The sequence below is a fragment of the Cornus florida genome, unplaced genomic scaffold, assembly GCF_030987335.1.
Source record: "Cornus florida cultivar Cherokee Brave unplaced genomic scaffold, ASM3098733v1 CherokeeBrave_3.0.0_Hap2_Chr02, whole genome shotgun sequence".
Lineage (NCBI taxonomy): Eukaryota > Viridiplantae > Streptophyta > Magnoliopsida > Cornales > Cornaceae > Cornus > Cornus florida.
This window is the reverse complement of record NW_026775572.1, coordinates 78,942,395-78,956,626: the sequence shown is the minus strand read 5'-3', so window position 1 is coordinate 78,956,626 and position 14,232 is coordinate 78,942,395. Positions and strand designations below refer to the sequence as shown.

The following is a 14,232-nucleotide window of genomic DNA, read 5'->3' as shown; positions in this document are numbered from 1 at the left end:
ATCTTTCTTATGAAGTAAAAAATAGTAGTTGATTCGGTAGGTAGCTGAATTTGTAAACGATGAGATTCTCATTAGCACATGGTTGACATTTGTGACCTCAAAAAACCAATAAAATACCTAAAAATGACCTAAAACTCTAAAAAGTTGCAATTTTCCAATATTGCCCCCACCTTGGCTTTTAGTGCAATGGTCTTTTTTAACACCATTGCACTAAAAGTCTTCTAATAAGACCGTGCAATAAGGTCATTGCCTCCCCTCAGCCCACCCTCTTCTTACCGTCTTCTACATCACTCTTTTTCATCACTCTTGATTCCAACACCTTTCTCTCTTTATCTCTCTCTCTAAACATGGCCTTAAAGCTCAACCAATTCCTCTCTACCATCCTCTTACTCTCAACAGCTCTCAATTTTCCGGCGACGACGAATTCGCAAACCGAGTGCCCATATCCATGCTACCCGCCGCCAACAGGCACCGGAAATACTCCGCCGGCAATTACAACACCACCCTCCCAAACAGGGTCTTACCCACCTCCGGCTTTCTACCCTCCGCCGACCGGGAATTTACCGTATTACCCTCCACCACCTTATTTTATTAATGGTGGTGGGGGTGGAGGTGGAGGCGCAGTACCTCCTCCTCCTGAGCCCATCGTACCATGGTTTCCATACTACTACAGGAAGCCTCCTCACCAGGATCAGTCTTCATCAAGCTTTCTCCGAGGATCGACGTCTGTGATTGCATCAACTACTCTTCTTGTTTTTTATCTTATTTTTTACATTTTCTAAATAGAGTGCAAATTTTGGTGTCATTAGGTGTCATGCATATGAAATCGGAAAATTTATTAGTGTTAGGGATCGATAATATATTTTGATGTTATGTGAGATGTTTTATATATAATATATATATATATAAAATGAGTGTGATGTTGTTTTTTTGGCATAAAGGTCAAATAAATGGTGGTATAAGTTTGTTGAAGATGATAATGACCCCCAAATAGTCTGACGTTTTTATTTGGCAATGTAGTTAATATAATATATTAATATTTTATAATATAATTAACATTGAGATATATATATATGTGTGTGAGTGTGTATGTATATGCCTTGATATTTGGATGATTACATAATGGATGAAGATGATGTTTACATGTGGTCTCTTGGAAACTTATGATTCCAAACTATTTTTATTTTTCGCAGCAAAAAAGAACTTTTGCAATGCTATAATGTAGTTTAGTCAGAAATGGCATGACACTAGTATTAAAATGAAGTAACACCAACACCATAAAAATGGTTATCTTCACTACTATGGCCCAAGGGCACTACGACCACGCGTTTTTTTTAATTAGATTCTTCTTTTCTTTTTCTTTATCTTTATTACTCTATGTGTATGTAAAAGAGTAATGATATAAATTATAAAGATTAACACATCGGATTAAATTTATGTGAACAAAGAATAACGTGATCATATTTCATAAAGATATTATTTCCTACTCACATAAAATAACACACACACATATATATATATATATCTAAGAGTAATTATACAAAGTATGAGATTTAATACTTGCAATTATATTAATATAGGGTTAATTTCAATCACACGTCTCTAGATTTGGTCAAATAATACATTAAAATAACTTTAAAAAATTACGACCACTCTTAGTGCAAGGGTTAGTTTCCTCTGTCACTCACACCCCAACCAATCGTTACTGCACGTGTCACAGTTCGTAAAATGACTTAAATATCCTTTAACTTTATTAAAAGTGTTTTAACTTAAAGTATTAAATAAAAAGACTAAAATACCCTAAATACTTTACAAATTTACAATTATGTAGCCTCTTCTCCCTCCTCGCTACCACCGATGCTGCCGGGGACGGCCAACTACCACTCTGTAACTTATCTTCAACACTCCTCTTTCTTAAATCAATTATTAATGAGCAAGAACGAGAAAACAAAATCAATATTATGTATTATCATATATTAAGAAAAGAAGCATTGTGCCTTTCAATAAGTACAAGTCAAACAAGTGGGATAGGTAAACCTTCCACCAAACTAAGGCCAACCTATGCTTGCAGGACTGTCATTTTTACAAAAGGTGATAAAGTTCCCAAGCCTTATAAAGAAAAAGCCAAATCAGAAGGACCACCACCCATACTAATAGTAAAGTTAGTCTTTGAGAAGGAGGGACCCAAATATGTGTCTGCAATTTGTGTGTGTATATATATTTAGAGAATATACCAAAATAAAATAAAATAAAATAAAAGGAAAAAAAAAAAAGAAAAAAAAAAAAAAAAACAAGAGTAAAAGAGTAATAATACAGTGTAATGAAGGAAAATGCGGTGTATGATACAAAATATGAGAGTTAACATATTCGACTAAATTTATGTGATTGATATATATATATATATATATATATATATATAAGAGTAATAATACAGTGTATGAGAGTTAACACATACAACTAAATTTATATAAATAAAGAAAAATGTCATGATGACATCATTATATTATTACAATATCATTCTCTACTCATGTAAAACAATTAGATATGTTCTTACTTTCAAAATACTTATAATTATTCATGTATATATATATATAAACCCTCTCTCCACTGTCTTATTAATTACTCTTTAGATGGTTTTTTTTTTTTTTCTTTTCTGTTTAGATGGCTTTTCCTTTCCAAATAAAATATATTTATTTTTAGTTGCCTAATATATTATAAAATAAAATGTACCAAACTTTAGACACCATTACCAATAGGCATAAAGACTAAAGACCCTCATAATGTTACCTTAAATGATTACTGGCTAACCCATTGAGAAAAACAGAAAGTACAACCACCAAATCCACCAAACAGTTCTTGGTTATTGATGAATGATGGCAAATATCACATAGTAATTTTGGAATGAAAAAATATATATATAGAAAAGAAAAGAAGACGCAATTTTATCAAAATTTTATGAAAAGGATATTTCAAAAAGTTTAGGCCATGTATAATTATTACATAGTAATTTTGGAATGAAAAAAGAAAAAAGAAAAAGAAAAGAAGAAGCAATTTTATCAATATTTGATGAAAAGGTTACTTCAAAAAGTTTAGGCCATGTATAATTATTACTAGTTTTGTTTTGATATAGAAAAAGAAAATTGGTAAATGTGGTGCACTTGTTTTTGGAGCTTTAGGTTTAGGTGCCATTGGCAACTCAACCAATACTGGGTCCCAATTGATAGCCATTGGATGGTCTTTAATTGTACACGGATATAATCGATAACTAGTTTTTTATAACGAAAATAAACAACTCTAAACTCTAAACTTGTTAACACGCAACAATCGGAAAAGTTTCAAATTGATTCATGCTTTCACAGTTCCTCGAATGACAAATGTTAGTTTCGATCTCAAGAGCGAGATCATTTAGTGAAGGAGAGGATTAGGCCATGACCAAGAAAAGCATGCCTGGACTACTGTGATGGGGCCCACATCCATTTCTCATGCCACAAATCCTTGAAAGAGAGGTGCCTTCAGGAACACAGGCACATGTGGTGCATTGTTGTCGTCAGTTAAAGTGTTGGGTTAAGTCCCATAACGAGCATAATCCTTGTGTTTAGTTGCCATCGTTGAGTTTAAAAATCCTGAACGGACTGCCAATGATAAACAGAAAGGTGTGGCGCTTACTAGTCAATGCAAAAACACATCAATCCCTCACATTAGCAGTAGTATAAAATTTCAAGGATGTAAAGGCCCCATCTATGAGCACAAAAAAAAAAAAAAACATTAATTTTTCCCCGATGAAACAAACAGAAACTCTTAATTGATTTTGGTAGATGCTACACAGACGTTAGGTAACCATTTACATAGATATAAATGCATTCCTCATGTGAGACATAGTAAAAATATATATATTATATTATATTATATGGAGAAATGAACATCAAGGTTTGTAAATGACCACTAGGTATAGATTTTTAAGTACAGAAATTCATCCCAACAGGCAACAGATATGACCAAGGATTGTTTTGTTGCAAATCATTTATGTTATGTTTAGGAGTATCGAATCCATTTGAACTAAATTTCCTCTATTTCCTATTCCAACACGTCGATTCGATGTTCTCAAATACAACATCAGAGAATTCCATCAACAATGCATGGTTTAAATCAAGTGACATGAGCATGTAGTTGAATGCACTAGATTTCTGTAGAGATTTAAATACATCACCCAACTGAATCTGCCTTTTCAATTTGCCAAACCCTGGACAAAACACAACATTGTCCCTGAAAATATGGTTTATTCTTCATATATTAATATGGATATATTTCAGAAACATCAAACTGCTCAAAATGTTTGATACAGATCATGCATGGATAAATACAGATCAACTGAATTTGTACAATTTTCCATGAGACTAGCAACTGCAAGAACTCGTAAAAACAGAGCCAACATTAGTATCCATATAATCATAAATTACATCACCCAGCTCGCGCTGTATATATGAGAATGTAGAAAAAGAGTGGAAATTGCGGAAGCATGTGCCAACTTTTTAGTATTTGATCGCGAAGATTTGTAATCCGAAACACATTCCCAGGAAGATTTTCACCGAACATTATTAGTATCAGCCACTTTTTCTAATCAGCATATTGATGCACTTCTTTTATGAACTCATGGATGTGTTTCAAGATAGCTTCACTCTAAAGGAGCTATGGATGAATGGAAAATGGAAATGCACATGATCAAGAGGCAACACCAACGACTAGATGACCAGTTCCTGAACCACTGCCAGCACCAATACCTTTCATATCCTCCCTCATCTTCCCGTTGCTACTTCTCCCAGCACCCATTTTTCGCTTTACCTCAACTTTCTGGCCTTTTTTCACCCTGCTACAACCCGAAACTCGGTGTTTCTGCAGATTCATATCCTTATCTTTCTCTTGGTCTTTCTTCTGAGTCACCTCACTAATTATTTTAGCTTTTGGATGCTGGCTTCTGTTTGTTGATGAATGCAGAAAGATTCCACCGGTTTCAGAGGGCACAATTGTAGGGCAGTTGGTTTCTCCTGAAGCTTGAGGTGGGTCATTTGACTTTACAGGTTCACCAACAGAAAAGACTTGCTCCTTTCCTCCCTTTGCATAGGATGAAGATTTCACAGCATCTTTACCTCCTGAACTCGATGACTGGCTTCGTAGTTTTATTGGTCTGGTGTTATTTGATACAGTCTGGGACAAAAATAGAAGAAGCTACCAAAATCAGGGTTTCACTTATTACCAACTTTTAAGTCAAAGATATGTAATTGATAGGTTAACTGATTAAACAGAAAATATAGAGAAATTTAACTATTCTTCATAAGCAGAAAATTTTGAAAACAAACAATGCCATGCTGAGATAAAGGGATATTGCAAAACTCTGAAAGAGGTTTAAAATAATACAAAGTAAAAATGAGGCTTAAGCATCGGGGGTAATTAGCAGTCTCTGGATGTGTTATCACCCTTTAGAACAGCTGTTTCAGAAGAAAACAAGGTTTAATAAAATATTTGTCTGATGAAAAAACAGCTCAGCATTTGAAAATCATATCTAGAGGAGCTCTTTGACACCAAACTTGATATATGAGAGCCCAAGTTTTTGGAAGGCTTGATTATGTTAGAGGAAGGTGTTATGGACACCTATAAAAGGGCAGAAAGACTGAGTGAAACAGACTTGTTCACGTACCTTCTTCTTATCCGATCCACTTTTTACAGCTTCATGATAAAAAGAAGGCATAGGTGTTGCTTTAAAGTTGAGGCTTTTTCGAAATTGTTTAACCTCAGCTTCTGTCTTCTCCTGCAGATACAGTAATTGATCCACCTTAGATTCTGCACTATTCTTAATAACAATGAACAATGACACGGAATATTTAAAGACTGTATTCTAGATATGATCGAGAACATAATACAATCTACCTTGTTTGGTTATATCTCATGGTAGTTTTTCAAGCTATACTTAAAAATAAGATCCAGATATCAGAATATGTTTCCATGCAGTATATCAAGGATTAGCGTCTAAATAGTTTGACGAGGACAAAAAATGAACTTTTCTAAGGTTTATCAAGTTATCTTTTAGTAATGGCATTAGTCCACTTACCAGTGCTTTTGCTTGCATTTGATTAATCTCGGCCTCCTTAGCATGCATTTTCTCTTCCAGCTTTGTATAAAACTGAAAGAGATGGGGAACAACAATAAATAAACAAATAACCCATAATCAGCTTTTTTATTTTATTTTTTTGAAACGAAAGTTCAATTAACATGCTTTCTTGCCTGCTTCCTCCTTTCTGCTCGTTCGTCACATTTGAAATTGAAACCTGCAGCACTCTTCTTGATGCCTGGTTTAGTTGAAGTTGGACTCTGCTTAGGCCTACATAACAGTTGTTCAATATCAGTACTCGGGAAGTTCAACACATCTATATGAAGCATTCTTTTATAATGTTTCTTATAAACCTGTTTGCAGATTGATCTTCCCTTGGAACAACCATCTCCGGTGCAGTATACTGATATTCACTGGTACAATGCCCGAAGTAAATGTCATTGAGGTAATCACTAAGGAAGATATATTTTGCCATTTGCTGAAACCAGCAAGAAATATATACCTTTTTTTGTCATGATATGCTTTAGCTTTGGATCTTTCAGAGTCCTACACAAAAAAGAACAAATCGTAATCATGATGGAAGAACAAAATAAAAGACAATAATGCATTATTAACATATTAAAACATTATGTTAATACCCTTGTCTGATCACAGTTTAATATTTCAATAGTTGTAAATTGTACATCATAAACCAATACTTGCCTCTGGCTTTGAAGTCCTGCATATCGAACGTATGGTTGGCCCAGAAGTATGTGATGACTGCTTTTCTGCTTTTGTTCTCAGTGAACCATCTCTTTCCCCTCTACTAATTTTCTTTGCAGAGTCATTATGTGATTCACTTGTAACATTTCTCTGAACCTGAGTAACACAAACTTGATATTTTAATCTAGGATTTATAAGTTTGGTTTCTGATACAGCCCTTCCCTAGAGTCAGACCTCAAGAAGTGTAAGCTGGGAAGAAAAAACAATGGGAGCAAAATCTAACTTCCAATTCAGAAAAAAAAGTATGCATAATACACTTTTGAAAGCTAGAAATAACTTATAGTCATAAATGCATCCCTACATATTTCCTTCTCATAATCATTCTTATATGTTATATGGCAATACAGCTGCTGTTCTTCACCAATAAAAGAACTATAGAATGAGAAAATATATTACATATAACAAGTTAAATTATAATTAAAACTCACCTTGGTGGATGGATCCTGTTGATGTTCAGGACTAGAACTATAATCTTTCTCAGCAGTGTGACTTTTAGGGGATGAATCAATGGCTTTAGATGTCACAAGCACTACAGCTTCATAATTAAAATTTTCTTGTATCTCGGTTCCTGTTTTAGCATCAACTAAAAGTGAAGTTCCCATTTCAATTTGATTTGTTTCCTCAGCCATGACATGCCCAGGAACACTGTCCACAACAGCATCAGCAATATTGATAGAAGGTTCAATTATAGGTTCTGAATGTGAAACTTCCATATCTTCTCTTTCACAATCCATCATCTTACACTCTCTGTTATATTCTGAACCATCAGGACTCTCATCGAAGTGTGTAAAACAGCTATCCTCATTGACATACTCAAATTCTTCTCTGTAACCCACACTCTCTGATAAGTCATTTTCACTAGTTTCGTATTCTGTTCCATTTTGGCACTCAGATGAACTCTGGCTCAGAAGGGCTTTCTTTCTGAAATGAGCTTCAAAATAAGCCTTCTTCTCAGTCACTGAGCCTGGTTTTTTGTACTTCTCAACCTCTTCAAGATACCTATTGTGTGAGAAAGATGACCTCCTTTCCCAAGATAAGGATTCCGCTTCAAACCTTCCAAATGAGATAGAGCCAGAGTGTAAAGAATCAGGCTGCCATGTTAAGAAAATGGACGTCAAAACGGCAATAAGAGGACAAGCAAGCCATGGAATTAAAAGGATAGAGAGTTCCAATTCATTACAGCTTCATAATGTAGCAAAATATGAAGGAAAATCAGAAAAATATCAATCATTATGCATGTTCAAGTTTTTATTTAAAGTCAGTCATCGTCTTTTGTTAGAGTTTTGCAGGTATTCCAAAAATTTCAGGAATGTGGACCCTACTTTTCCATTATCGTCCTGATGCCCAACTTAAAAAAGTACAATCATATGTCAGTGGTTGTTAACAACGATAATGCCTTTGGTGTATAATGTAGAACGATTAGTAAATATACCAAATAACCCCAAAATGGTAACATATAAATCATCCTCTCTATTATCCAATGCTTCTACCACACTCAAATTCATTCAATATATTCTCAGGCCTAAATATGCTGTTATGGTGTGAGCATAAATGGCCATGAAAAATATAAAGTAGCAATGCAGCTATGCTAAATGTAGGCCGTTGTAATAATTCACAATTGGTCTTTTCATCTCATAATCTACAAAGTCTTTGTGACATCAGCTTTTGTACATGGTGGAATTACTCCACATTATGATCACCATTGATAAGGAAATTGTTAGCATACATTCAGGAAGAAGAAAAAAAAATTTGTTAATATACTGAAGTTTCAATTTTAATCTCCCAAACTAAATTCAATTTATTAAAGCTTTTTCCCATCTATTTTGCATCAACCACATAAATCTTGTTTCATCATTCTGCTCTATCTAACGGTATAATCTCAATCAAACCACATGCTCCATGTATGTATACTTAATATCTAATCCCATCTTAGTTTTGATATTCTCCTTCGTCTAGCTTTATTAGCTTTACCTCAATGTTGATCACATCACATTTCTAGCTGGTGTAGTTAGTGGTACAGGCTGCACATAGTTGACCAAACCATCTTAATCAACTTTTTCTCATTATATATCCAACAAACTACACTTCAATCATCTCACAACTATGCTCATTTCTAATTTTATCATTTCTTTTTTTCAGACATCCATTTCATTAATCGCATTTCATTAGCACTCATTTCCTTAACATGCCTTTTAACTGCTCAAATTTCAATCTGATAAGGTATGGTTGACCTATAACTGTTTTATAGAATTTACTTTTCATCTTTTTAAGGTCTACTCGAGCATAATATGCTAGAAGTACTCATCAATTCAACCCATCCTACTTTAGTTCTATGATTACAATCATCTTTTAACTTCTCACTCTTTCTAAAGAATTGAGACCAGTTGACGAAAGTGTTCATTTTTTGATATCTTTTGATCCTCAATTTTCACTACATTCCCATTCGTATTCTTAATTTTGCTAAAGTTACATCCCATATAATTGGGTTTAATCCTACTTATCTTGAATCCTCTTGATCCTTAAGTTTCCCTCCAAACCACTAATTTAGCTCTTGCCTATTCTCTGGTTTCATCATTTAAAACAACATAGTCAGTAAATGGTAAACACAGTATGAAAATCAATGCATTCCGGTTACAACAAAAGACAGGGCAGATCCATACAAATAGTAAAAATAATTGTGTATATGTAACACACACATGGAAGTCATCACTCAATCCCACAAACATCAAATTCAATCCAACATAACAACAGAACAGAGTCAAAACACGAAATAAAACCATCAGTTGAAAAGATAAAAGGCAGTAAACTTGATCTATGATGACATAAAACTAAACTGGGTAAATGAAGTATTCAAATGCAAAATCCACAAACGGCATGTTCCAATTACAAATATGCAGATCCTTCATCATTTTTAGATCACAGTAAATTCCATAAAACTAAATGTAATACCTGAAAACTAAGGCTAAAAGGCTCTTCAACTTCGCCTGCCATTACCAGCCAATTCAAACATCAACTCCACATTCCCTAACAATCTGTAATTACAAAAACACCAAATCAACATCTCTACTTAATGAACCTTTCACAACCCAAATCAACACCAACAATCACAAACCGAAATACCTAAATTCAAACCGATCAAACTACAAAAGATTATGACAATTTAGCATATTTACAACCCCATTATAGCATCCATCACATACCCGTGATACAAACCGTCTGTATAGAGAAAGAGTTTTTAGAGCGAGAAAATTACAAGATTCTCAGACCGGTAGAGAGAGGGAGTATGATTTAGAGGAATCTTAAGCAAGAGTGTAGTAGGTGAAAGTGAAACTCAAATCACAAGGAAGAAAAACAATTGGGTTTTGGGGGATCTTTGCTTTGAAGATGAGATGATAGAGAGAGAGAGAGCACTACTACTGTGTGTGTTTTTCTGTAACTGTTAGTTGGTGATTGCAGATTGAAATCTAATCATATGCCAAAAAGGGTGTCTATCAATCATCATGTGGTGTGTCCCTCATTTTGTCTTCTTCTACTCACCACATCATGTACCCTCGCCCGGTTGACCGGCGGTCATATCTAACCATCAGACGGTTCACACTCTGTTTGGAAAAAGGAAATAGAATAAATTTCGGTAACTAGAACCGTAAATGCATCATTGCTCAAAAGGGATTTAGATTTGGAAATATTGGACCTCCATTGGAAGTAAAATGAAATTATAAATGTGTGTGTACTGTGTAGAAACAAATTAGATTTGAATTGAGAATAATTTTTTTGTTTTTGCTTTTTTTTTTTTTTTTACTAAGATATAAAATTATATTTGGAAAAAAAAAATAATATTACACCATCTTGGTCGTTGTTAAAAATAATAAATAAAAAACTTATTTTGAAATATGATTATATAGATATCAAATTGGAAAATGAGTAACATATAATTATAAAAAAAAATTAACTTAAATAATAATAACAACAAATTATAACGTTAATTGCATTCATAATGCCTAAAATAGGGCAGAAAAGTATGTTTTTTGAAAATTTTAAACATCATGATTTTGAGCATTTGCAACATTTAGAGCCATGATCCAAGTACCATTTTGGCGATCGCATTTACTCCAATGGGCTCGTTGAATTTTGGGTTAAAAAAAATGAATCGTTGAATGGATTGCTAATAAATTATAAGCCATCAAGGTAATATTTGGTTGACACAAATAATACTTAAAATAGCTTTTTAGTCCAAAAAAAAAGTTTAATTTTACTTCTTTTTTTTTTCCCCCCTTTTATACACAACACTAAAAATAGAGTCATTAGTACAGTGCCTTAACAACTATATTGCCCCAAAAAAAATTTATTTATTTATTTGTTCTTTAAAAAATGATTTTTTTGTTAAAAAAAAAATTGTCTTTGTTTCATCCCTATAATAAATTCATCAACCCATAATGGATATTGTATTATATAATTTCTTAAAAATTAATTTACTAAATTGAATTATTTGCAAATATGTCTGTTTGATTGAAGAATATTGTCATTGGGAAATAATACAACAAAAAATTTAATCATTTTTTTCCCAAAAAAACATTACATAATAAATATTCTATTACATAATCAGCCACCAGCGAAAAATCAGTTGCTAGTGGTAAATCAAAATCGACCAGCCGTTGATCAGCCCAATTAGCCAATGGCGGTCGATAAGGATCAGTAGGCTGATATTATTAAGCAGGAATATGGTAATGGCCTTAGGCGAATAGGCCGACCAATGTATAGAAAGTCCTATCCAAGCACATATGACTTGATAAAATTTTCTAAATGATACAATGTCCCTAACTTTGTGACTTTTAGTGGCGAAGGAAACCAATCAGCCGTAGAGCACATCAGCCGCTTCACAGTTCAATGTGGTGAGGTTAGTACTAACGCTTGGTTGAAGATGAGGCTTTTCCTAAACTCTTTGATAGGAGCAACCTTCTTGTAGGATATTTATTTGCCGCCAAAATCCATCTTTAATTGGCAGTAGATGGAAGAAATATTTCTCACTCAATTTTGCCTCACCAAGCCAAAATCAGCTACAGGGGGCATTCGACCATCTACCATATCGGCCAAAAGAGGAGCGGCTGATATTGGAAAAAAGGCAATTGTCGATGACATTTAGAAATTCTCCAAAAAGCTGTCAGAAGTCACGGGGTTCAACAGTGATCTTTTCATAATAAGTAGTAATGTGATCGGCCAGGCTCCCAAAGAGAAGATTAATGAAGGGAATCAGCCTAAGGTTGCTGAGAGTACACCATCAGCTACTCCAAATGCCAAAGTTGTGGAAGAATTAAAAGAACAATTGAGAGAAACCCAATCTGCTCTCATTCAACATGGTTGCTGCCCTAAGTGGAAGGTTATTAACTGAGGTAAAGTTAAATTTTTTCATAAAATAAAAGTCCAAACTTGGTTTTCTAAAAGAAGTGTTCAAGAAAGATTCACTCATCAACAAAGTAAAAGAATTTCAGGATCAAATCGGCCAGATTACCAGAATGTTTGGCCGAGAGTGATATCTAATCCTCAGCCAGAACCGTCGTTGGCTGAAAGAATTCTTTTAGCTTGTCGTCCTCAACCTAATTTCAAGAAAAGAAAACGGAGATGGCAAGAAAAAAGGTTATGTTGAATAGAAAGTTACAAAAGAAAATAAATCGACCATTTAATGGAAAATTTTACGTGACGCTACACGACGAGAATTATATTTTGTTAAGGTTCAAAAGAACAAATAAAATGGGGTGACCAGTATAGATCACTATGAAAAGAAGTCGGGTTGATGATAACTTAAAAATGTTAGTCAGAAAGGTATTTTGACGAAGGATAAAACTTTCTCGGCCAATTGCTGAAGTGCCAAATAAAGAATCAAAGAGGAATCAGGCCATGATGGCCACTTACATTCTGAAAGCTTACCCAAAAGATAAAAAATCGGCCATAAAAGAAATACTATTCTTGGTATTTTCAGCTGATATAGCTAAAATCATTAAAGAAGATGAATATTCAGAAACTTGGGATGACGTACTTTCAGAACCTGTATAGGAGTATAAAAATTCAAGAGTATCAGCCACTAGAAAAACTCCATATTGGCAGAATGTTATTCTTCCAATAGAGAAGTTAGTTAGATCGCCCCAAATGACATTACATAACAACCTGATCCAAGTCAATCACGATCATGCCTTACTAGTAGAATTGGAAAACTTCAACGGTAAGGTCCATCATAGATTTATAAATGGCCTATATTTTGAAGGGTATCAATGAGTTTGTGGGAATAATGGAAGAACCAGTATCAACCAGGTTTGACTGACGCAAAATAAAGACCAACTTAGAGGTGATCTGGAAGAAATAAAGTTTAGAAGCTCGTTGGTTGCCATCTTCTTCCATGTGATTAGTTCAGTTATGGTCTGAAAATTTTTCTTTCAATACACTTTAAAATTCCAAAAAAATTATCGGCTTAGGTGGCCGAAAAGACATTTGAAATTTGGGGGGGTATTTGTTGGCACCAAAACTTCGCAGCCATCTCAACAATAATGTAGACAAATAAAATAGCGACAAGTGGCCTTGACATGGCGCCAAAAGAGGGCCACTTTAGAGACACTGTGAAGAAATAAAATTGTGACACGTATGATTGTTATAATTTTGGAGATATGGCTGCCAAGTTTGTAAAAGGGTTGTTATAATTAAGGAAGGAAAGTCTTGACAAATTCAAAAAGATTCAACGTGTACAAGAAAAGGGTCATAAGTTGGTTTACTAACTACAACTGAAGTCCTAAATAGAGGGGGAGATATATGAAGAAACTTGCAAAAGACTTGGCTTACTAGAAGACTAATCCAATTTAAATAAGTCAAGAGAAAATCAAGGGAAGGAGATTTTTTAGTAAAGGAAAGAGGACAACTCAGTTAGAAGAATTTCTATAAATATAGGAGTTGTATTATATTCAAACTGTCCAGCACCACTCCAACAAAATGCACTTTAATTAAATCTATCATTTTCAATCATGTCAATTCATCTTCCAGTCTTTTAATTCATATGGCAACTTTATTCAAGTTATTTGAATTTCAGTAACTTTCATTTACTGCACAATTTCTTTCCAATGGCAATTCTTGTTTCGATTCTTTAATTTTAATAATGTCATTTCTTATCCAAATTCCTTTCCCAACAAATTAAATTCAATGTCAATCTTTTCTTGCATTGTTTAAATTCCAGTTATTTCAATTTCTGCAATTTATCCTTTTCAACTCACTTTATTTTTAATGCAATTTCAATTTAGCCAGCTCTTTTAAATTCTTTTCATTATGCATTGCTTCTTCTTTTAACACTTTAAAAAGTCCTTGCAAATAAAGCAAGAAAAGAACCTTGC

At 33.8% G+C, this 14,232-nt stretch overlaps 2 protein-coding genes across 5 annotated transcripts; one reads left to right on the top strand and one right to left on the bottom strand.

Moving 5' to 3' along the window:
• The first annotated feature begins 220 nt into the window (after window positions 1-220).
• On the top strand, window positions 221-1,068 carry LOC132295360 (extensin). The gene has a single exon (XM_059793594.1). The coding sequence runs from the start codon at window positions 348-350 to the stop codon at window positions 780-782; it is 435 nt and encodes a 144-aa protein (XP_059649577.1). The 5' UTR covers window positions 221-347; the 3' UTR covers window positions 783-1,068.
• A 3,207-nt stretch (window positions 1,069-4,275) lies between these two features.
• LOC132295359 (protein WVD2-like 7) lies at window positions 4,276-10,332 on the bottom strand. Of its 4 annotated transcripts, none has more exons than XM_059793589.1 (10): window positions 10,066-10,331; window positions 9,815-9,897; window positions 7,294-7,956; window positions 6,806-6,961; window positions 6,606-6,649; window positions 6,457-6,516; window positions 6,277-6,373; window positions 6,104-6,175; window positions 5,693-5,803; window positions 4,276-5,202 (listed from the first exon to the last, which is right to left on the bottom strand). In XM_059793589.1, exons 2-10 carry the CDS (start codon window positions 9,854-9,856, stop codon window positions 4,720-4,722), a joined length of 1,728 nt encoding a protein of 575 aa, XP_059649572.1. In that variant the 5' UTR covers window positions 9,857-9,897; window positions 10,066-10,331; the 3' UTR covers window positions 4,276-4,719. The 4 variants fall into 4 exon arrangements, with proteins under 4 accessions (XP_059649572.1, XP_059649573.1, XP_059649574.1 ...); XM_059793590.1 differs by having other exon boundaries at window positions 10,119-10,331; XM_059793591.1 differs by lacking the exon at window positions 10,066-10,331 and adding an exon at window positions 9,986-10,036.
• Between the last annotated feature and the right edge of the window lie 3,900 nt (window positions 10,333-14,232).

Bases quoted from the DNA above. Each gene is read 5' to 3' on its own strand.
- LOC132295359 (XM_059793589.1), bottom strand. From the start codon at position 9,856: ATGGCAGGCGAAGTTGAAGAGCCTTTTAGCCTTAGTTTTCAG. The intron at 6,176-6,276 runs GCAAGAAAGCAT...CATCTCTTTCAG, and splicing joins GAGCAGAAAGGAGGAAGCAG to TTTTATACAAAGCTGGAAGA. The intron at 5,203-5,692 runs GTACGTGAACAA...TTTTTGTCCCAG, and splicing joins GTGGATCGGATAAGAAGAAG to ACTGTATCAAATAACACCAG.
- LOC132295360 (XM_059793594.1), top strand. From the start codon at position 348: ATGGCCTTAAAGCTCAACCAATTCCTCTCTACCATCCTCTTACTCTCA.